Source organism: Oryctolagus cuniculus, chromosome 3 (assembly GCF_964237555.1).
Source record: "Oryctolagus cuniculus chromosome 3, mOryCun1.1, whole genome shotgun sequence".
Taxonomy (NCBI): Eukaryota; Metazoa; Chordata; class Mammalia; order Lagomorpha; family Leporidae; genus Oryctolagus; species Oryctolagus cuniculus.
Window position 1 is genome coordinate 136,927,123 of NC_091434.1, and position 24,646 is coordinate 136,951,768.

The 24,646-nt window shown below is 41.3% G+C and overlaps 1 protein-coding gene across 2 annotated transcripts in view; it reads left to right on the plus strand.

Moving 5' to 3' along the window:
* Positions 1-24,646, plus strand: part of COG5 (component of oligomeric golgi complex 5) — a 359,204-nt gene that overhangs the window by 259,662 nt on the left and 74,896 nt on the right. For both annotated transcript variants that reach the window (XM_008258350.4, XM_070071149.1), the window contains one exon: positions 20,978-21,182. In XM_008258350.4, coding sequence (XP_008256572.1) covers positions 20,978-21,182 — 205 coding nt within the window. The remainder of the gene's footprint in view (positions 1-20,977; positions 21,183-24,646) is intronic.

Sequence of the window (24,646 nt, forward strand, 5' to 3'; positions counted from 1 at the left end):
ACCAGCCGATGAAAGAACTCTCTGTTTCTCTCCTCTCTAACTCTGTCTGCCTTTGAAGTAAATAAATAAATCTCTAAAATATTCAAAAATAAAAATAAATTAGAAGTCCAGCCCTTGGCTTAGCAATTACACAGCATGCATCCCATATCAGTGTGCCTGGGTTTGTGTTGTGGCTCTGATCCCTTTGCTAGCTTCCCAATTGTGTACACCCCGATAGGCAGCAACAATGCCTTATGTAATTTAGTCTATACCTCCCACGTGGGAGTCTTGGATTGAGTTTGCTGGGCCCAGCTTTGGCCCAGCCCAGTCCCAGTTACTGTGGGCATCTGGGGGAGTGAACCAACTATTGGGAGTTTCTTCTCCCTCACCTTCCTCTTCTCTCAACAAAAAAATCATCCAATTGGTGCTCTTTTTTTAAAAAAGACATATATTTTAAAGACAGAGTAGCAGAAAGAGAGGGAGAGACAAAAACAGAGATCTTCCACCTTATGGTTCACTCACCAAATGGTTCCAACAGCTGGGACTGGGGACTGGGCCAGGCTGAGGCCAGTAGCCAGAAACCCCATCCAGAACTCGCTTATAGGTGACAAGAACCAATTACTTGGGTGATCATTTGCTGCTTCCCAGGATGAATTAAGAGGGAGCTGGATTGGGAGTAATCAGCCCTCAGTTAACCAGGACTCTTGTTTTCACTCTGATATGGGTGGGATATGGGCATCCCTAGCAGCAGGTTAACCCACTGTGCCACAACACCCTACCCTAGTTGATACTTTCATGTCTGTTGTCTGGCTTTTCCTATTCAATATGTTTCTGAGATTCCTCCATTACTGTTATACATCCTTGGAGCTCTTTCTTAACATTATCAAATATTCATTTCATAAATATTACCATAACATATTTATCTTCCATATTATCAATGGGCATTTCAAGAGTTTCCCATTTGGGGCTATTTTATTTATTTATTTTTTTATCTTTTATTTAATGAATATAAATTTCCAAAGTACGACTCATGGGTTACAATGGCTTCCCCCCCCATACCGTCCCTCCCACCCACAACCCCCCCCTTTCCCACTCCCTCTCCCCTTCCATTCACATCAAGATTCATTTTCGATTATCTTAATATACAGAAGATCAGCTTAGTATACCTTAAGTAAGGATTTCAACAGTTTGCTCCCACACAGAAACATAAAGTGAAAAATAATAGATGATTTTTTTTTTAAATGATGATGAAATCAGATCAGACCTATTGTCATGTTTAATCCCAGTGAGAGTCAAGTTGGGAATTGATAATTTCTTTTTTTTTTTTTTTTTTTTTTTTTACAGAAGATCAGTTTAGTGTACATTAAGTAAAGATTTCAATCGTTTGCACCCCCATAGAAACACAAAGTGAAATATACTGTTTGAGTACTCGTTATAGCATTAAGCCTCAGTGTACAGCACATTAAGGACAGAGATCCTACATGAGGAGTAAGTGCACAGTGACTCCTGTTGTTGACTTTACAAACTGACACTCCTGTTTATGGCATCAGTAATCTCCCTATGCACCAGTCATGAGTTTCCAAGGCTATGGAAGCCCCTTGAGTTCTCCGACTCTTATCTTGTTTAGACACGGTCATAGTCAAAGTGGAGGTTCTCTCCTCCCTTCAGAGAAAGGCACCTCCCTCTTTGAAGACCTGTTCTTTCCACTGGGATCTCACTCACAGAGATCTTTTTGCCAGAGTGTCTTGGCTTTCCATGCCTGAAATACTCTCATGGGCTTTTCAGCCAGATCCGAGTGCCTTTAGGGCTGATTCTGAGGCCAGAGTGCTATTTAGGACATCCGCCATTCTATGAGTCTGCTGAGTATCTCACTTCCCATGTTGGATCACTCTCCCCTTTATTTATTCTATCGGTTAGTGTTAGCAGATACTAGACTTGTTTATGTGCTCCCTTTGACTCTTAGTCCTTTCATTATGATCAATTGTGAACTGAAATTGATCACTTGAAATAGTGAGATGGCATTGGCACATGCCACCTTGATGGGATTGAATTGGAATCCCCTGGTATGTTTCTAACTCTACCAATTGGGGCAAGTCAGCCCGAGCATGCCATTTGGGGCTATTTTAAATAATGCTACTATGGCAGTTCTGTGCTGGGAATTCTTTTGTTGGGAACAAACACAAGAGTGGAAAATTGATAAGCAAAATAATGACTTTCCCAGAGTTTCATGTCCTAATCTCTGGAAGCTATGACTGTGTTACCTTTCATAGTAAAAGGGATTTTGCATATGTAAGTTAATGACCTTGAGATGGAGAGGTTTTCTTGGATCCTGGATAGGGTCAGTATAATTCCACTGTCCTCACAAGTGGAGGTAGGAGAGTCAGAGGAGGAGATGTATTGGTGGAAACAGATTGGAGTGATAGGCTGCAAGCCAGGGAATGTATGTCAAGGAAAAGGCAAGAAACAGCTCTTCTGATACCTCTTTTGTATTTTTTAAGATTTATTTATTTATTTGAAAGGCAGAGTGTTTTTTTTGGGGGGAGGGGGTCTTCCATCTTCTGGTTTACTGGTTTACTCCCCAAGTGACTGCAACAGCCAGGGCTGGGCCAGACTGAAGCCAGGAGCTTCTTCCAGGTCTCCCATGTAGGTTCAGGGGCCCAAGCACTTGGGCCATCTTCCGCTGCTTTCCTAGGCACATGAGCAGAGAACTAGATCAGAAGTGGAGTAGCAGGACTTGAACCAACTCCTGTATGGGATGCCCACAGTACAGGTGGTGACTTAATCTGCTGCACCAGAGCACCGGCCCTCTTCTGGTGCTTTGTGAGACTGATTTTGGATTCTGGCCTCCAAAACTGTAAGATACTACATATATTTTATTTTAAACTTCCAAGTCTATGGCAATTTGTTACAACAGGAAGCTAGTATAGTAGCTCATAGAATATACATATTGTCTGCATTGGTAAGTACTGTTAAAGACTTTTTCAATGTAGTTTGTCAGTTTAAACTCTCATTGGCAATATATGAGAGTATAAGTCTTTCTCCTTGTCAATACTTGGTATTTTCTGTGTATTTTGTGTTAGCCATTCTGGTGAACATTTAGTTGAATTACATAGCTGCATTAATTTTCTTTCTGAGTGGTAGTAAAAATGTAAATACTCATGCACCATTTGGATATTCTGTTTTACAGAGTATCTGCTTTTTTTCCCCAATATAACTGTCAGTCTTTTCTTACTAATTTTAAAGTTTTATTTGTATATTCTGAAATATTTTGCTGGTCTCTTTTCTCCCTCTGACACTAGAATGTGTGTGTGTGTGTGTGTGTGTGTGTGTGTATCGGGGGGGGGGCTGATCATTTCAGTTTGTTTTGTGATTGGGTTGGCTTGGGGCAGTCACAGTTTTAATAAGCCTTGGTGTACCTCTTATTTTTTTTTACTTGGATATGCTTCCCTCAGGCTTTTAATTGAGAAGTTGGAGGGAATTTGTCTCCCCAGTGTTGACATACTGAAGCTGTGCTGTGCAAAGGTGCCCAGACCTCCTACCTCATGAGTCATCAGAACCAATGAATGTCCTCTGCCTGACCTGACTGGCTGTCGCATGTCCTTTCCCAAAACTGGCTTTTATTGTCTCTGTTCCAAAAATACAAAGAACTTTTTAATGTGCTTTTTGAAGTATTGGAACTAATTCCCCAGCTTTCCTTGCCACCATCGAACTCAGCAAATGTTCCATGGGAAACCTGATTTGAGATTCCTGCAGTTTCTGTTTTTTTGTTCCAGTCCTGTGAATCCCTCAAATTTTGCTAGTTTCTCCTCTTTCCAGCATGGGTCTTTTGCTTGAATACCTAAAAATGTAAATGACTTCTTGAATTGTTCCAAGGGGAGAGCCAGTCTGCCTCCATTCCTCTCAGAATGCAATCCGAACGTGACTTTCTGGATCCTTTCCCATTTCTATTGCATTCATTCTTCTCCTTTCTCTTTTTATATCTCTGCTCTTGTGCTTGAACTCTTGAGTCACCCACACACTTTTCTGAAAACATGTGTCTATATCTCCACCTTCATCTGGATAACTCATACTTCTCTTTCCAATCCCAGTTTAGAAATTAAATGTTCCCTGATGCCTCTCTTCTATTACACACCCAAATATGGGGAACACATCCTCTGTCTGTTCTCATAGAACCTAATGTCCCCAATTTTAGCACTTGTCCTATGGCGTTATAATGGTTCACCTACTAGCAAGTCTGCTCACCCACGAGGCTTTGGAAAAAGCTTCTGTCTACTTCTGTTCCTGTCAGCACAGTGCTCAATATGTAATAGACATTCTGTTGAGATAGCTTTCTACAGTTTTAATATTTAAAAGCTCTATGAATTAGGAAAAATCTGCAAAGAAAATAAACTCTGAAAATCAATACTCTTCATTTAAAAATAAATAACAAGCATACAAGTTAAACAAGAGTTTAGTAGGGAATAATTTTAGAAAACAAACAGCAATATATATACATGATACACAGGGACAAAATTTTAAAAAATGGTTGCACAAGTATAAATGATTATTATAAAGCATGTTCGGTTCTTAGATGCTTAATTTTTTCCTCATACCTTATTTATGAGTATTTGATTCTTTGCGGCAAACATTTTATTTCATCAGTTAGGCAATGCAAAGCACTTTTCATTATGGTAAAAAAGAAGAAAGCTAACTTGAGACTAAAAGTTAAACCATGCATGAAGCTTTGCTTAATGGAAATGAGATCAAGTAGTTAGTGAGATAAAGTGCTCAAAACTGAAGAGTATAGTTTGATAAGAAAAAAATGCAGAGAAAAAAAATGTCCAGCTTACCCAGTGTATTAGGGTAAATTCTAAATGGCCAGAAGGTTGTATATTAAATATGAAACCACGCTGATCCGAAGCCAGGAGCCAGGTGCTTCTCCTGGTCTCCCATGGGGTGCAGGGCCCAAGGACTTGGGGCATCCTCCACTGCACTCCCTGGCCATAGCAGAGAGCTGGCCTGAAAGAGGGGCAACTGGGACAGAATCCGGCACCCCGACCGGGACTAGAACCCGGGGTGCCGGTGCCGCAGGCAGAGGATTAGCCTAGTGAGCTGTAGCGCAGGCCCATATGTAGATTACTCTTAAGTATCTATTTGAAATATGGAAAAGATGGTTAACATCACCCATAAAAGAGAAAAATAAGAGTAAAAATACGGAGAACTACTCTTTTTCATCTATCTGGATAGCAAAAAGAAAGTTTGGTAGGGGCCGGCACTGTGGCATAGCAGGTAAAGCCACCTCCTGAAGTGCTGGCATCCCTTATGAGCGCCAGTTCCTGTCTTGGCTGTGCTTCGAATCCAGCCCCCTACTAATGCACCTGGGAGAGCAGCAGATTATCCAAGTTCTTGGGCCCCTGTACCCATGTAGGAGACATGGAATAAGATCCTGCTTCGGATTGGCTCAGCTATGACCGTTGTGGCCATTTAGGGAATGAGCCAGTGGCGGAAGATCTCTTTCTGTATCTCTCTGCCACTGCTTCTCTGTAACTCTAGTTTTCAAATAAATACATAAATCTTAAAAAAAAAAAAAAAAGTTTGATAACATACTCTGTTGGCCAGTCTCTAGAGAAAGAGTCATTCTCTCACGCTATTAATTAGCATACAAGCCTTACAGATGGAAGCATTTATTTCTTTGACCCAGCAATTTTACTTCTAAGAATCCATTCCATACATGCATGGCAACATGAAAAAACATGTTCATTCTGTTATTTAGAATAGCAAATTTTGTAAAAGTCCCAGATGTACATGAAAATTAGTCAAACTATGGTGCATCTAGAGAATGGAATGCCATGCAAGTAGAAAAATGAAGGGAGAAAAAAGGATAAGAAGTATTTGTGTATACCACTGAGGAGCCACCATTAAGATGCATTAAGTTTTTAAAAAGTGGATAAATGCATATATAGTTCGATATTGTTTAAGAAAGGACAGGACATAAATATACATTTTTCTTTACATTTTTAAATGTACTTATATTTATTTGAAAGTCAAAATTAGAGTGGGAGAAACAGAGACATCTTTGATCTGCTGGTTTACTCCCCAGATGGCCATAACAGCTGGGGTGGAGCCAGCCAGGAGCTTCTCCCGGGTCTCTCCCGTGGCTAGCAGGGGCCCAAGTGGCCATTTTCACTGCTTTCCCAGGCACATTAGCAGGGAGCTGTATTGGAAGTGGAGCAGCCAGGACTTGAACTGGCACCCATATGAAATGTTGGCACTACAGGGAAAGCTTAATCTTCTGTGCCACAGTGCCGGCCCCTTAAAGTGTACTGAAACTCTGAAGTCCAGAAAGATGGTTGCTGCTATGCAAGGGAAGAGAACTGGAGAAGGGGTTGAAGAATACGTCAGAAGGAACAAGGATAAAAGAGGGATTTCTATGGATATACTTTATTGTACAGATTCATGTTTGAAGCCATATAAATACAAAACAAGATTAGAATGAAAGAAGAAATTCCTAAACAAATGTAAATGTGTCATCACCACACAGAGAGGCACTGTTTCATTTGACTTTTTAACTTATTCATTTGACTACTTCTTAATACAATAATTTGTTTCCTTTGTTCTTATTGCATTAGACATGAAGGACAGTATGAACTAATGCAGCGTATCTCTCTCTGCTTTGCCTTTTTTTTTTTTTTTTTTTAGATTTATTCATTTAGGGGCCGGCGCTGTGGCTCACTTGGTTAATCCTCCTCCTGCGGCACCGGCATCCCATATGGGCGCCAGGTTCTGGTCCCAGTTGCTCCTCTTCCAGTCCAGCTCTCTGCTGTGGCCCTGGAGGGCAGTGGAGGATGGCTCAAGTGCTTGGGCACCTACACCTGCATGGGAGACCGGGAAGAGGCACCTGGCTCCTGCCTTCGGATTGGCATAGCTTCAGCCATAGCAGCCACTGGGAAGTGAACCAACGGAGGGAGGACCTTTCTCTCTATCCCTCTCTCACTGTCTATAACTCTACCTGTCAAATAAATTTTTTAAAAGAAGATTTATTCATTTATTTGAAAGGCAGAGTTACTGAGAGGCAAAGGCAGAGAGAGAGAAAATCTTCCATTCACTGGTTCATTCCCCAAATGGTCATAATGGCTGGAGCTAGGCCAATCCAAAGCCAGTAGCTTTTTCTGGGTCTCCCACACTTAAAAAGTGGATAAATATATATATAGTTTGATATTGTTTATCTAAGAAAGGATGTGACATACATTTTTGTTTACATTTTTAAACATATTTATTTGAAAGTCAAAATTAGATCACAGTGGTGTAGGGACTCAAGGTCTTGGGCCATTTTCCACTGCTTTCTCAGTGGAAGTGGAGCAGCTGGGGCTTGAACTCGTGCCTGTATGGGATGCTGACACTACAGGCAGCAGCTTTACCTGCTATGCCACAGCACCAGCCCCCTCTCCTGGCTTTTCATATAAATAATTTCTTAAAATCCAGAAACTTGAGTTAAATAAATAAATAAAGAACTGTCTTCTAGCCGGCGCCGCGGCTCAATAGGCTAATCCTCCACCTAGCAGCGCCGGCACACCGGGTTCTAGTCCCAGTCAGGGCGCCGGATTCTGTCCCAGTTGCCCCTCTTCCAGGCCAGCTCTCTGCTATGGCCAGGGAGTGCAGTGGAGGATGCCCCAAGTCCTTGGGCCCTGCACCCCATGGGAGACCAGGAGAAGCACCTGGCTCCTGGCTTCAGATCAGCATGGTACGCCAGCCGTAGCGCGCCGGCCGCGGCAGCCATTGGAGGGTGAACCAACGGCAAAAGGAAGACCTTTCTCTCTCTCTCTCTCTCACTGTCCACTCTTCCTGTCCAAAAAAAAAAAAAAAAAAAAAAAAAAAAAAAAACAAACTGTCTTCTAAAAGCTGTGAGTTCTTTTCAGTAATTACAATATTGATGTTAGTCTTAGATTATTGAATATGTGATATAGGATTAAGTAAATGAATAATTATGCTGATATAATGATGAATTAGTGTTTTGAACTTAGGAGATAGAAAGTATCAGGTAGGTAAAATCAATGGGAACTGATGTATCTTTTTATGTAATTTGATTTATATCACTTCATAGCTCTGATTATAAGAAATAAGGGCCATTTCAGTAATACCGAGACACTCATGTTGTTGTCTTTAAACATGATTTCCCATTCAAATAAACCAGGATTCCTTGGAGAAATAAATGCCTGATTCCAGATTTGGGGCAGAAAATGTGCAGGATAATTCTGCAACCCCTTAGGGAACAAAGAAGATATCAAAGTACTACCATGATTGTATTATACTCAGGAAGCAATAAGTACCTACCAAAGATAGAATAATTTTAGCATTAGTAGGATTAATAGTTGTGAGGGATTGAAACTCAACAAATATGTCTGAACTTGTAAGTTCCTCATAATTCAAATGAAGACATAGTGCTTTCCCTTGACGATGATGTGGAACTTTGAATACAGGTAAAAAGAAAAAGTCAACCATTTTTTTCTGCCCTTCCCATCCAAACAACAACTCAGAGCAGCCAAATAATTGGTGGGATAAGTTTTCATTCATGAAAGTATCTACTCTATTAAATGCAACAGAATGTTAGGATATCTTCATTTTGGAATTTCTAATGAATTACTGGACTAGGGCAGTAATGATTAATATCCTTAATTTCACAAAATAGCGGAACAGAACACAAATTTAATTACTAAATATGCAGTAGTCCTGTCAGATCAATGGTTTTCAACTTTGTTGCAGTATAGAATGGCTTGAAGAGGGTTTAAAGTTCCACAGCCACATCTGCAATTATATCAGCCTCAGTGGGTGAGACCCAAATATCAGGATTTTTAAAAGCTCCCCAGTTGTTTGAATGTACAGCCAAAGTTCAAAAACACTGTTTTAGATCCAGCCAATAATTTACAGGAAATGCAGGGATCAGAGAGTGCAATCAGCAAAATCCAGACTATAGGAAAACTCCCTAGGATGAATTACCCAATTTATTAAACAAAGAATTAAGAGAAATAAAAAGAGCCAGAATAGACAAACAGAATTACATCAAACTAAAAAGCTTCTGCACAGCCAAGGCAACAATCAACAAAGAGACAACCTACTGAACAGGAAAAATATTTCAGACCATACATCTGGCAAGTGGTTGATGTCTATAAATATATAAAGACCTCAGACAACTCAATATAAAAAATTCACTTAAAATGGTTAAAAGACTTCAGACACTTCATAAAAGAAGACATGCAAATGACCAACAGGTACAAGACAAAACACTCAATCACTGGGGAATAGAAATCAAAACCACAGTGTGATATCCCCTACCCCAATAAGAATAGTTCAACAAGACAAGCAAACAAGCAAGCAAAAAACAGAGTGGCAAGAATGTGGGAAAAGGAGAACATTTATACACTGTTGGTGGAAATGTAAACGTGTGCAGCCATTGTGGACAACAGTGTTGAGGTTCTTCAAAAAAATTAAAAGTACATTAAAAATTATGAAATCCCATGACAATGTGGATGGAACTTCAGGTCATTTTGTTAAGTGAAGTAAGCAGGTACAGAAAGATGAAGTACTACATGATCTGTGCTGTGGAATCTAAAAAGTTCATCTCATGTAGTAGTACAGTAGAATCGTGGTTACCGTAAGCAGGGGAAGGGGGAAGTGAAGAAAGATTAGTCTAGGCCGGCGCTGTGGCTCACTAGGCTAATCCTCTGCCTGCGGTGCCGGCACCCTAGGTTCTAGTCCCGGTCGGGGTGCTGGATTCTGTCCCGGTCACTCCTCTTCCTGTACAGCTCTCTGCTGTGGCCCGGGAGTGCAGTGGAGGATGGCCCAAGTCCTTGGGCTCTGCACCCTCATGGGAGACCAGGAGAAGCACCTGGCTTCTGGCTTCAGATCAGTGCAGTGCGCCGGCCACAGCGGCCATTAGGGGGTGAATCAACAGAAAAGGAAAACCTTTCTCTCTGTCTCTCTCACTGTCCACTCTGCCTGTCAAAAAAAAAAAAAAAAAAAAAATTAGTCAATAGGTACAAAATTAAGGTTAGAGAGGAGGAATAAGTCCTACTAATGTTCTGTTACACAGTAGAGTTACTAGTAATATAAGGTTGTATCTGCCTTATCTAAAATGCTGACCAAAAGTACTTCAGACTTTTTGTGTATTGGAATATTTACATACTTGCATACATAATAAGCTATCTGGAGGATGAGACTCAAATCTAACATGAAATTAATTTGTTTCATATGTACCTGATACATAACCTGAAAGTAATTTTTGTTGTGGTTTTTGTTTTGATTTGACAGGCAGAGTGAAAGAAAGGGAGAAACAAAGGGTGCATGGTAGGAAAGATGTGGTGGGTGTAGAGATGGATCTTCCATCTGCTGGTTCACTCCCCAGATGCCGAAATATCTGGGACTGGGCCAGACCAAAACTAGGGCCCAGAAACTATCCAGGCCTTCCACACGGTTGGTAGGAACCCAAGTATTTGGACCATCATCTGTTGTCTCTGAGGTGTATTAGCAGAAAACTGGTTTGGAAGCGGAGTGGCTGGGGTTTGAACCTGTACTCCAGTATGGGATACAGGTGTCCAAAGCTGCAGGTTAACCCACTGCATCACAGTGGCCACTGCTGTACAATATTTTCAGTTGATCTGCATTTTGACTACAACTTACTATGTGAGGTCAGGTGTGGAATCTTTTTTACTAGTAACATTGTTGACTAGTACATGTTGATGATGGAAAATGTTTTGGATTTTGGAGAATTTTAGACTTCAGTTGTTGGATTATAGATGCCTCACCTCTTTTGTGTATTTCAAAATTGCTGGAAGATTTTGATTGTCCTAATCACAAATAAATGATAAATTTTGGAAGTGATCGATATGTGAATTGCCCAGATTTATCATTACACAATACAGAGATGTATCAAAACACTGGGGGAGAGCATTGTGGCACAGCTGGTTAAGCTGCTACTTAGGATGCCCATCTCCTAGCTACTCCCCACTTCCAATCCAGCTTCCCTCTAATGCACCTGAGAGGCAGCAGATGATGGCTCCGATGCTTGAGCCCGTTTCATCTTTACAGGAAACCTTCATGGAGTTCCTAACTCCTGGCCTAGTCCTGGTTGTTGTGGGCATTTGTAGAATGATGAGCCAGCAGATGGAACCAATCTCCCTCCTTCCCTCCCCTCCCCTCCCCTCCCCTCCCCTCCCCTCCCCTCCCGTCCATCCCCTCCCCTCCCCTCCCCTCCCGTCCATCCCGTCCCGTCCCGTCCCGTCCCGTCCCGTCCCGTCCCCTCATATTGTGGCTTTCAAACAAAAAATCTTTTTTAAAAAATAAATCACACTGGCCGGCACCGCGTCTCAATAAACTAATCCTCCACCTGCGGCGCCAGCATCCCAGGTTTCTAGTCCTGGTGGGGCGCCAGATTCTGTCCTAGTTGCCCCTCTTCCAGGCCAGCTCTCTGCTGTGGCCAGGGAGTGCAGTGGAGGATGGCCCAAGTGCTTGGGCCCTGCACCCGCATGGGAGATCAGGAGAAGCACCTGGCTCCTGCCTTCGGATCAGTGCGGTGCACTGGCCGCAGCATGCCAGCCACAGTGGCCATTGGAGGGTGAACCAACGGTAAAGGAAGACCTTTCTCTCTGTCTCTCTCACTGTCCACTCTGCCTGTCAAAAAAAAAGAAAAAAATCACACTGTACTTAGTAAACATGTACAATTATTATGAATCAACCAAAAGTAAAACCTATTTTCAAAAAAGATACTAAGTAGGGGAGCCATACTTAGGTTCTTAATATCAGTTCATTATTGTATATGGACTACTCATGGGTACTAAGTCACGTCATTGAAAAAAAATCCTAAGTCAGGTGACTATGATCACTTTTATGTGAAGTATGGTAACAGAATTATAGTTATATTAAAAAAAAAACAATCCTAAGGTATATGTGCTGGATATTTATGGATGAGATGATACAGTGTTTGTTGTTTACTCTAAAATAACTGATAGTTATTATGGACAGGATTGACTAAAGTTAAAGGTAAAATAGGAGTGCTGTTAATAAGTGCTGAAGCCAAGTTGATAGGTAAGCTTCTCTCTACATGATGTGTTTGAATTCTGTACTACCTTTTAAGGAAAGCATTTTGGGCACAGGAAGGAAGACATCACAGAAGAATAGGAACTATTAATGGGGTTTTTTGGTGCAGCAAGTTAAGCTGTCTGCAATGCCAACCTCCTGTATTGGAGTGCCCGTTGGAGTCCATTTCCAATCCTGCTCCCTGCTAATGAGCCTGAGAAGGGAGCAGCAGATGGCCCAAGTACTTTGATCCCTGCCACCCACATCCATTTCCTACCATTTTCCAAAGTATGATTCATGAAGTGCCAACCCTATTCCTTTAGAAAGGTGTTTCTTGGTAAAACATTTTTAGGAAAACCTACATATTCTATTGTCCTCTAAGAGAACAATGATTCACATTAACCTACTGAGGGTTCTGAAATTTTCCACAAACCCTGCTTAAATTAGATTATATTGTTTAATTATCATACTCTTTGATTCATTTGCACCCAGAACTCTCTAGATTACCTACTATCATCCACTGAAACTGAAACTCCGGTTCAGGAAATTTGCCTTCGGATATTTACAGCACTGTGTTTTACAGAATCCTTCCACACACACACACTACCCTCCAGTCAAAATGGAGAACTAGGTGCTCTCCACATTGCTCTGATCTCTTACTTGTTTATTATTTTATTCGCTTCTTTTTCCAAATAGCTCTACCTCCAATCCTACTGTGTCTTCCACCCATCTACCTGAGTACCAGTAGCATGGAAGCATACACAAGCTTTGATCGAGAAGTCTCTCCCCTACTAATCTACCCTATGAACACCTGAAATAGCCGGTGCCGCGCTCACTAGGCTAATCCTCCGCCTTGCAGCACCGGCACACGGGGTTCTAGTCCCGGTCAGGGGCACCAGATTCTGTCCCGGTTGCCCCTCTTCCAGGCCAGCTCTCTGCTGTGGCCAGGGAGTGCAGTGGAGGATAGCCCAAGTACTTGGACCCTGCACCCCATGGGAGACCAGGAGAAGTACCTGGCTCCTGCCATCGGATCAGCGCGGTGCGCCGGCCGCAGCGCACCAGCCGCGGCGGCCATTGGAGGGTGAACCAACGGCAAAAGGAAGACCTTTCTCTCTGCCTCTCTCTCTCACTGTCCACTCTGCCTGTCAAAAAAAAAAAAAAAAAAAAGAACATATTAAAACACTTATTATTGATCTTGGCAGGGAGCCAATACAAGGTGAAAAGCCAGAAAATACAAAATGGAATAATGCTTTTGGAGGGGATGAAATGGGATGTAATCAAGAACAAAAGCTGAGAAAGCGGTCCTGTATGGAATGCATTCTTGCTCCTGTAGCAAAGTTGAAGGCTAGATGCAGTTAAAGGTAGATGGGACATGACAGGTTGAGAGGATTCTTTTTTAGCAGCCAATACTTTTTCTGTGAGATAGAGAGGGTGGTCATCTTCACAATATATGTATATTTGTAAAAAGAGATAATCCTAGGCCCTAGGAGATTTCTAAATGTGTATGTGTGTTTAAAAATCAAGTTCTCAATTAAAAGTACAGTTCTTTAGTCATATCAGATTTTTCATTCAAAATAATTTTAATGTCCATTAATCTAAATGAGATTTCTCTGAGTGTTAAAAGGTCTATTTTGTTTGATTTTAGTTTCACTATAATTAAATCAAATGGAAAATGTTTATTAATCTTCAACAAAATATATTTAGAGTTAAGAGTTTTTTTTGTGCTTTCAGTATATTTCTTGAATCAGAGTTCCAGAACTTAGAAGGAAAAAATTATTGCTCACATCAGTGATTAAAGTAGAATGAACAATGGAAAAATCTCTTGAACTTGAGACAGTTGAGTTATTTGTGTAACTGGTACTCTTGTTTTATGACTGAGCTATTTTTAGAATGTTGGTATCTTTTAATAATACTTTAAACATTTATTTTTTTCAAAGATTTATTTTATTTATTTGAAAGAGTTACAGAGAGAGGTAGAGGTAGAGAGAGAGGTCTTCTATTCGCTGGTTCACTCCCCAGATGGCCACAACGGCCAGAGCTGCGCCGATCCAAAGCCAGGAGCCAGGAGATGCTCTGGGTCTCCCATGTGGGTGCAGGGGCCCAAGGACATGGGCCATCCTCCGCTGCCATCCCAGGCCACAGCAGAGAGCTGGATCGGAAGAGGAGCAGCCGGGACTAGAACCAGCGCCCGTATGGGATGCTGGCGCTTCAGGCCAGGGTCAACCCGCTGTGCCACAGCGCCAGCCCCAAAACATTTATATTTTTAATGATCAACTGATTTTGTTTAGTCTTGCTGTTCAGTGGTAGGAAGGGTTAATATAGTGCTTGATTTATCACCATTTGAGGTAGGCACAAGGCTGTTTGCTGTGTGACCCTCAACATTTGACTTTTGTGTAGTGATATACCTCATAACAGCTTTCTGGCCAACCACAGATAGCTTATACAACTGTGGTCCCATAAGATGATATTGCCTAGTGACATGGCCACCACTTTAGCTTGTATAAGTACGTTCTGTGATGTTTACACAATGCTCAAATACCTAACAACACATTTTTCAGAACAAGTTCCTATTGTTAAGCAACCTCATGACTGAAAATTGTGTTGAAGTATATGGCATATTTTGTTAGACACATCCTAACATGACTCACAGTGACCCCTGGCTCTTGGTATTTACACCCAGGTGTAATCTCTTCCCCCTTGAGTATAGGCAACACTTTGTTCAGAGCTACAGAACAGAGAGGTGTTCCATCTGCAGTTCGGTTACATAGGACTTTAACCTCTGCTGCCTTCTTGGCTGGCATGTTTTGAGGAAACAGGCAGCCATGTTCCAGAGGTCTGCTAGGAAAGGAGCTAAGGTTGCCTTCCAGCCTACAGCAAGTGAGCAACTGAGCCCCTCAGCCCAGCAGCCCATAAGGAACCGAATCCTGCCAGCAAGCACAAAGCTTGGAAGCAAATCCCTCATTCCTCAACCTTTTATATGAGACCCCTGAAAACTGGCACCATGTGAGAGAACCGGAAGTAGAGGGCCCCGCTAAGCCATGACGTCATTCCTGACCCACAGAAACGATAAGATAATAATTATGTGTTAAAACAAGCAGCTCCATTTATAGTATTTTGCTGTATGGCAATGGATAGCCAGTACAGTTATGTAAGAGAAAATATTTCCAAGACATCCGAGGGGAATAGATTACAGACTTTTATTTTCATAGTCTGGGTAGTTTAGATAAGACCTGTTGATTGGTAACCAGCCCAGTGAGGGGAAAGGAATGTGCTAGAAACAGGTAGCTTTTTACTTACAAAGGACAGATCTAACCCAGCTGTGAAAGCTGATTGTCAGGCCAAGGTGTCCAAAGAGAATGACAAGTTCCATTAAAATACAGCCAACAGCTCCTACTGGGATAAGAGATTTCCCAGGTAACTTGTTTCATTAGAGAAACCTTGCTTCTCTGACTACAATACATAAAATAGCACTCCTTATCACTATTCTCTAATCTCGCCTCATTTTTCTTCAGAAAAGCAGTTAGCATTGCTGATACTATCTTATGTACTGATTTATCTATTGTCCTCCTTGAAGGAGAATAAACACCATATGGATAGGAACTTACTATTTTTTAAAAAAGAGTGACAGAGTAGTAGAGACAAAGACATCTTCAATCTGCTGGTTTATTCCCCAAGTAGCTGCAATGGCCAGGGCAGGGCAGGCCAAAACCAGGAACCTGAAATTCCATCCAGATTTCCCACGTGGGTGGCAGGGGCCTAAGAACTTGGGACCATCTTCCACTGAGTCCCAATGCACATAAGCAGGGAGCTAGACTGGATGTGGGATGCCACTGTTGCAGGCAGTGGCTTAACCTGCTGCACTACAACACTGGCCCCAGACTTGCTTGTTTGTATTCACTACTTCTTACCTAGCCTTTATAGTACTACCTGAAAAGTAAGAGATGGTCCGCAAATATTTGTTGAATGATTACCTCTTTCCAGGCAGATTTGACACTGCCCACTATTTGGACATCTCCAGAGGGAGGTGTAGGAGCAGAAGCTTCATACAGGCTGGGATTTTGCACAACAGGTCAAGACTAAGGCAAGTTGGGGTAGGCATTTGGCGCAGCAGTTTAATCACCACACGGAGCACTCACATCCCTTATTGGAATGCCTACTTCTATTCTGCTTCTGACGTAGCTTTCTGCTGGTACAGCAGATGATGACTTAAGTACTTAGGTCCCTGCCACACATGTTAGAGATCCAGATTGAGTTCTGGGTTCTTGGCTTTGGCCTACCTAACCCTGGCTTTTGTGAGCATTTGGCGAGTGAACCAGCAGATTGGAAGATCTTTCTCTTATCTCTCTCTCTCTGAATAATTTTTAAAAAATTAAAATATATATGTCTGTATGTGTGTATATATATATGTACCATATATATATACATACATACCATATATATAGCACATATATATACTTGGTGTGTGTGTGTGTGTATATATATATATATATATACACACACCAAGGCAAGAGTTGTGAATGCTTATAGCTCTGGAATAAATCAAACATCAGGACTGTCTTCTGAAGCTGTACAAGATAGGTAGGGACAGTAGCACAATTAAGAGTAGTCTCATAGAATGTGGGAAAATTAATATAATTCTGATCCCAGACCCCTCTTCATTCTATTTTTGCCTCATTTGTTCAATAATTCAATGCCTAGTGTTAGTTTAGGTAAAGAAAATACAAAAGTTAATAAGTCAAATAGTATCCTTGCTCTCATTTAATGTACATTTAAAAAAGGATGGACAGTTAACACAAACTAAATAACTTCTTGCACTGTGTAGTGCTGGGTAAATAAGGTACTGCAGCGGAGGAGGTGGGAAGAGAAAAAGACCACAGAGACTACTTAGATCCTTTCATCTCTCTGTGTAGTAGTTCAAGATTTGGCCTACAAATTTTTACTGCTATAGGGGATCTTACTGTAACGAATCGAAGATAGAAGTAGAGGGATAAAATCAAGGGCAAACTTTCTTTTTCTTTCTTTTTTTTTTTTTTTTTTTTTAAGATTTATTTGAAAGAGTTGCAGTGACAATCCAAAGCCAGGAGCCAGGAGCTTCTTCTGGGTCTCCCATGCAGGTGCAGGGCCCAAGGACTTGGGTCATCTTCTACTGCTTTCCCAGGCCGTAGCAGAGAGCTGGACTGGAAGAAGAGCAGCCGGGACCAGAACCAGTGCCCACATGGGATGCTGGTGCTTCAGGCCAGGGTATTAATCTGCTGCTCCACAGTGCCGGCCTCAAGGGCAAGGTTACCCAGCCCCCAAGGGCAAACTTTCTTAATCAAAGCTGGTTATCTCCATCCCCAATCTATTGCCTGATAAGAAAATGTAAATAAAATTGCTTCTCAAAACTTTTCTTCTCCATTATAAAATATCATTTCACTAGTAATTATGTTGATTAATATTGGTTTAATCTGCATATTAATGCCTATGTTATGGTCACTAATGGTTAATTAAAAAGATAAGGGCCCAGCACTGTGGTACAGAGGATTAAGCCACTGTCTGTAGCACCAGCATCTCATATGGTCACTGGTTTGAGTCCCAGCTGCTCTACTTATGATCCAGCTCCCTGCTATTGCTCCTGGGAAAGTAGCAAAAGATGCCCCAAGTTCCTGGGCCCCTATACCCACATGAGAGAGTTGGAGGATGCTCTTGGATCCTGGCTTCAACCTGGCCCAGCCCTGGCCGTCGCAGCCATTTGGGGAGTGGACCAGCAGATGCAAAATCTTTCCGTCTCTCTCTCTCTCTCTAATTCTGATTCTCAAATAAATAAATAAATTTTTAGAAAATAAAAAAGGACAATAGTTTACACGTGGAGATAATCTGAATAGTAAGTTACCATCTGAGTGGGAACTAATAAGCTGCCATTTTCTGTTTATAAATTTTTGTTAGATTATTAAGATGTAAAATAGGGAACCTGTAAGTACTTACCAATAATTGATTATAGTCAAATTGTATAAATAATACGAACACTGTAACAGCATATAAAAGAAATTAAAATAGTACTTAGCTTCAAGATATAAGCATATATTTATATGTAAGCTTTAAATATATTTGACTTAAGTGGTTTAGCATTAATTGATCATATTTACTGAGGTAAAATAGGTATAGCTTGATGATCTGAAAGCTCAGCAATGATTTCTTCTGTATAGATAGGATGTCCATGAAAGTGAACATGTAGCCGGTTAAAAACAATATCAGTTATTGTTTGAGAAATATGTACTTAATTTTTACTATTCCAGGCACTGTAGTAGATAAACAAATGTATCTTGAACAGGCATTGACCTTGCCCAAAGGGAGTTTATAGTCAGGTAGGAGAAACATGCTTTAAACAAATATAGATATGAGTTATGGTAAAGAACAGATTGTTAGAAGAGTCTAACTACAGAAATATGATTTAGATTGGAATAGTTCAGGAACTCGAAGGAGCTGAGATTTTTATCTTACTTAAAAAAGCTGACTAACCATAGTTCTGTAAATGTTGTCAGAAGACATGGAACTCCTGGATTAGAGAAAAAGAACTTCATTATTCTGAGTACAGCGAGCCACATGAACAGTGTATTGTTTGTTGATCTCTGAAGCCATGTAATATAATGGGGAGACACAGGACAAGCCCATGCAAGTGCTCTGTGTGCCTTCCGTTTGTATTGCAGGAACCCTCAGCTTGAAGAAACTACCAGTTTTGCATTGTGCAATGGACAAGCATTCTGCCTGTCTGCAGGAAATGTCACCTTATCTTTCAGGGTTACTTGCCAGAAATACAAAAGCCACCAGGACTCTGAATGTTCGCGTGCCCTGCAAGAGCAGACAGGCACACTTGGGCCCATGCTAGATTGTTCATCAAGGAATCCTCTCTGAGACAGTGTCTCTTTTAAATAGCTGTGATAAAATACACATAGTAAAATGTGTAATTTGATAAGTTTAAACACGTACGTCCACTCATGAAACCATCCTGACAAGATCAGCGAACCTAGCCATCACATCAGAAAACTTCCTTGAGCTTTGCTATTCTTCCCCGACCATTTGCCTCTCTCATCTCTGGGTAAATGGAGATCTGCTTTTTGTCACTAGATGTTAGATTGTGTCTCATAGAATTCTGTACATGGGTTGCATATTCTTGCTTGTCAGGCTTCCTTCACATAGCATGTTTTATTCATCCATATTGTAGTTTGTTTTTGTTGTTGGCTTATAGTCCACTATAGGGATATATTATGGTTTGTTTATGCATTTACCTCCTGAGGGAAGTTGGATTGTTTCCAAGTTTTTGCTATTGCAAGTAAAGGTGCTTTGAATATGCATATATAAATCTTTATATGGATATATGCTTTTTAAAGATTTATTTATTTTATTTGAAAGTCAGAGTTACACAGAGGGAGGAGAGGCAGAAAGAGAGAGGTCTTCCATCCAATGGTTCACTCCCCAATTGGCCGCAATGGCCGGAGCTGCGCCAATCCAAAGCCTGGAGCCAGGAGCTTCTTCCGGGTCTCCCACATGGGTGCAGAGGCCCAAGGACTTAGGCCATCTGCTGCTGCTTTCCCAAGCCATAGCAAAGAGCTGGATGGAAGTGGGGCAGCCAGGTCTTGAACCAGCACTCATATGGGATGCCAGCACTTCAGGCCAGGGCATTAACCCACTGCGTCACAGTGCTGGCCCCTATATGGAGATACTTTTAACATATATTGTTGTTTCTATTGGATAAATAACTAAGAGCAGGATGGTTTGACCATATGGTAGAGTATTTTAAGGAAACACCAAACTCTTTTGCAAAATGATTCCTTAGATTTTTCTTTGTACCAGCTGTGTCTAAGAGTTCTAGTCCCTTCATTCTCATTAGTATTTGATAAGGTACTTCTTTTTTAAATTTTAGTCATTTGAGAACAGTTATCTAGTCGTACCTCATTGTGGTTTTAGTTTGTACTTTCCCATTGTTTAAAGATGAATATTTTTTCATGTGCTTTTTGTCATTTAATGCATGTACCTTCTTGGAACGTTAGATTGTTTTCTTACTATTGAGACTTGAGAATTTCTTATGTATTCTAAATATACATGCTTTATCTACGTGGGAATTTTATTTTCATACCGAAGGACTTGTTTTTCAACCCCTTATCAGTATCTGTTTTATTTTTAGAAAGATTTATTTATTTATTTGAAAGGCAGAGTTACAGAGAGAGAAGGAGAGACAAAGAGAGATCTTCCATCCTCTGGTTCACTCCCCAGATGGTTGTAATGACCAGGACTTTATCTAGTGTCCCATGTGGATACAGGGACCCAAGCTCTTGAGCCATTCTTTGCTGCTTTCCCAGGCACACCAGCAGGGAACTGGATCAAAAGTGGAGCAGGTGGAACTTGAACTGGCATTCAGATTGGGATGCTGGCACATACATCAGAGTATATAGTCCACATGTCATATGCAGTAAATGGAGAACAAAATTATTGTTACTAACATTATTTTAAATGGCCTCATTTGGAGCAGCATTTGGCCTAGTGGTTAAAATGTCTCCATCCTACATTGGAGTGCTAGATTTGATACCCAGCTCTGTCTGCTCTTCCAGCATCCTGCCAGTGCAAATGCTCAGAAGCAGTGGTGACTGCACAAGTAATTGGGTTCCTGATACTCACATGGGAGACAGATTGAGTTCCTGGATCATGGCTTTGGCACAGCCATGGGCATTGTTTACATTTGCAGAGTGTACCTATATATGGGATCTCTGTATGTCTGTCACTCTCTGTCTCTTTGCCTCTCAAATAAATACAAACTTAATAATTTTTAGAAGAATTTGTGGGAACAATATTTGGTTTGTCATGTACTCTGGGCTTTTTGTTATATCATCTTTATGTGCAAAACAAACATTTATTTGCTTCCAACACATTAATCTTTTCTCATTTCTCTAATCCGTGTTATTGTTTTATTTTACAGCTTCTGTGTTTTTAAAACAGTCATTTGAAGGAGAATACCCTAAATTGTTGCGTCTTTATAATGACTTATGGAAGCGTCTTCAACAATACCATCAGAATATCCAAGGAAATTTTAATGCAGGTGGAAGCACAGATCTCTATGTTGAGCTACAGCACATGGAAGACGATGCACAAGATGTATTCATACCAAAGAGGCCAGATTATGAGTATGTTTGTTTAACTTAAACAGTTTGTTGCATATTAAGGCTATTTGTATTATTTGTATTTTATTGAAATCAGGAATACACTGAGCCTCTGAGTACTTGTAATGATTGTTATTTGTCTATTTAAAAGATTTTTCAAGATTTTCAACTGAGGAAGCCAAATTTCACCCTTATTTGAGCATTCTTATATATATATATATATATATATGTTTATATTTATATATTTATATATATTCACACACAAATTAGATTGATTTATTTGAAAGGCAGTTACACAGATAGAGATCTTCCATCTACTGGTTTACTCCCCAGAGGCTGCAACAGTCAGGACTGGGCCAGGTTGAAACCATGAACCAAGGGATTCTTCAAATCTGCGTGAGTGAAGGAGCCCAAGCACTTGGGCCGTCTTCCACTGTGTTCCCGGGTGTATTAGCAGGGAGCTGGATTGGAAGTGGAGCAGCCAGAAAATGAACCAGTGCCCATATGGCAGCTTAACCCACTTTGCCACAGTGCCAGCCCCTTAATTGAGCATTCTGGTTCTTTAGTATAAAACTAAACAGGGTGTGTAGAAGCCAGGAGGTGAGCATATGTGGTCATTGTCTTTTACTGTTATAGCATTCCTGTAATTACATCAGACAGCATCATCATTAATGGACCACTGGCATAATTGTGACATTTAAAAAAGCCTAGCGTGTTCAGAGACTATAGAGGAGGTGATTCTTATGCTGGGAAAGATTCTCAGTGGGTTAGGAAAAAACTGAGTGTAGTAAGCCTACCTCTGAGAATTCCTTAGCTCACCCAAAGTGTAGAAGGATAGCCATATTTAGGAACCATTTTGGAAGCTGATATACCATTTCAGGAGTTCATCTCATCTCAGACTTTTCTCCACAATTGAAAGTATTTTTAAATTTCTGTTGAAGCACCAAATTAAGTGATTGGCTCTCATCCCTTTCTTTAAACACTGGAATCACATTTATTGTGGCAAGGCTGACTAAAGCAATAGCAGATTCTTAGCACCCACCTGTAATATAAGAGAAATTGGTTATAATTGCTGTTTACATAGATGTTTCTCTTTTAATATTTTTCAAAATTCATATAATTATTACTAAAGTTAGAAGTTCTGATTGGCAAAGTACAGTAGGTAGAAGCTAGAATGATAACATGAAACCATATTTCCCCTCAATAACTTTTCTATGATAAACAGGCAAACTAGATAAGACCTATTGGAAGAGGGATGAGAAGGACAGAATTCAAGTCTGTTGATCCTAGTGTTATACTAAAATCTTTTTTAAGATGTATGTAAAATAACATATATAGCACCATTCTATTTATTTGAAAGAGGGAGAAACAGAGAGGTAAAGTTCTCATTGTTGGTTTACTTTCCGGATGCCTGCAACAGCTGGGGGCTAGGCCAGGCTAAAGCCAGAAGCCAGGAATTCAGTCCAGGTCTCCTATGTAGGTGACAAGGACTCAACAACTTGAGCCATCACTGTTGCCTCCCAGGGTACACATTAGCAGGAAGCTGGAATCATGAGCAGAGATGGGACTTGAACCCAAGCATTCCGGTGTGGAATGTGGGCATCCCAGGCAGTGTCTTCACCACTGTGTCTAATGTCTGCCCCTGTTTGTTTTTCTTTTTAAACATTTATGTATTCCCCGAAATTGATCTTGAGATATACAAAGCAAGTGGTAATAATAATTTGTCTCTAGGAGGTAGAAGTGTTAACTGTATGTGAGGGGTCTTCAGAAAGTTCATAGGAAACGGATATCATGAAAAAAATTATGCATAAGTTTCAAAAATTTTTATAGGGAAATAAACTTATCTCCTAATTCTATTTTCACAGACTTTTTGAAGTACCTTCGCATTTTCTGCTAATTTTTTTTTTCTCATTTTAAAAAAATTAGTTGAGGAGCAGAGAGATACATAAAGAGATTGTGTGGGCTGGCACCGCGGCTCACTAGGCTAATCCTCCGCCTAGCGGCGCCGGCACACCGGGTTCTAGTCCCGGTCGGGGCGCCGGATTCTGTCCCGGTTGCCCCTCTTCCAGGCCAGCCCTCTGCTGTGGCCAGGGAGTGCAGTGGAGGATGGCCCAGGTGCTTGGGCCCTGCACCCCATGGGAGACCAGGAAAAGCACCTGACTCCTGGCTCCTGCCATCGGATCAGCGCGGTGCGCCGGCCGCAGCGCGCCGGCCGCGGCGGCCATTGGAGGGTGAACCAACGGCAAAGGAAGACCTTTCTCTCTGTCTCTCTCTCTCTCACTGTCCACTCTGCCTGTCAAAAAATAAAAATAAAAAAAAATAAAAAAATAAAATAAAGAGATTGTGTGTGGGACCATCGCTGTGGCGTAGCAGGTAAAGCCACTGCCTGCAGTGCTGGCATCCCATATGGGCACCAGTTGAGACCTGGCTGCTCCATTTGCAATCCAGCTCTCTGCTATGCCCTGAGAAAGCAGTGGAAGATGGCCCAAGTCTTTGGGCCTCTGTACCCACACGGGAGACCCAAAGGAGGCTCCCAGCTCCCGGTTCCTGGCTTCAGATTGGCTCAGCTCCGGCCATTGCTGCCATCTGGGAAATGGACCAGCAGATGGAAGACATCCCTCTCCCTGTCTCCCTCTCTCCCTGTCTCCCTGTCTCCCTCTCTCCCTGTCTCCCTCTCTCCCTCTCTCCCTCTCTCCCTCTCTCCCTCTCTCCCTCCCCCCTCTTCCTCTCCCTGTCCCTCTCCCTCTCCCTCCCTTCCCCCTCTCCCTCTCTCTCCCTCTCTCTCCCTCTCTCTCCCTCTGCCTCTGCCTCTCTGTGGCTCCGCCTTTCAAATAAATAAATAAAAATATTTAAAAAAGAAAAGAGTGTGTACGCCCATTTGCTGGTTCATTCCCTAAATGCCCACAACAGCCTGGCACTGAAGCTGGGAGCCAGGAACTCGGTGTGGGTCGCCCACATGGGAGCAGGAACCCAACCACTTGAGCCATTACCACTGTATGTCAGGGTCTACATTATCAGGAATCTGGCATCAGGAGCTAAAGCCAGGAATCACACTCAGGTACTCTGATGTGGGGCCTCAGAGTCTCAGCCAACATCTGCTCTATTTTTCTTTAAAATGAATGGATGTTACCTGTGTTAAAATTTTATAAGCTCAACTGAAGAGGAATAATTAGAGTAACAAAACCACTGTTTTGACTGTAAGACATCAGTTGTCACTCTTTGGTAAATTCAGCAAAGTGGTTGATGAGATAAAGTAGTGCTTATTCTGAAATGTCAAAAAGTCTTGAGAATAATAAGGAAACAAATGCAATGGATAGAAAATATTCTTTTGAGAAGCAAGGAAGAGTAGAAAAAAAAACATGAATTTGACTATTTAACCATATTAGCTGAGTCCAAGGAACTTTTTTTAATAAAAGAGGGAGAATCCAGAGTATTTGCAGATAGAAGAGAAAAAGAAGAAAGAAGGAATGGAGATAATGAATGGAAGG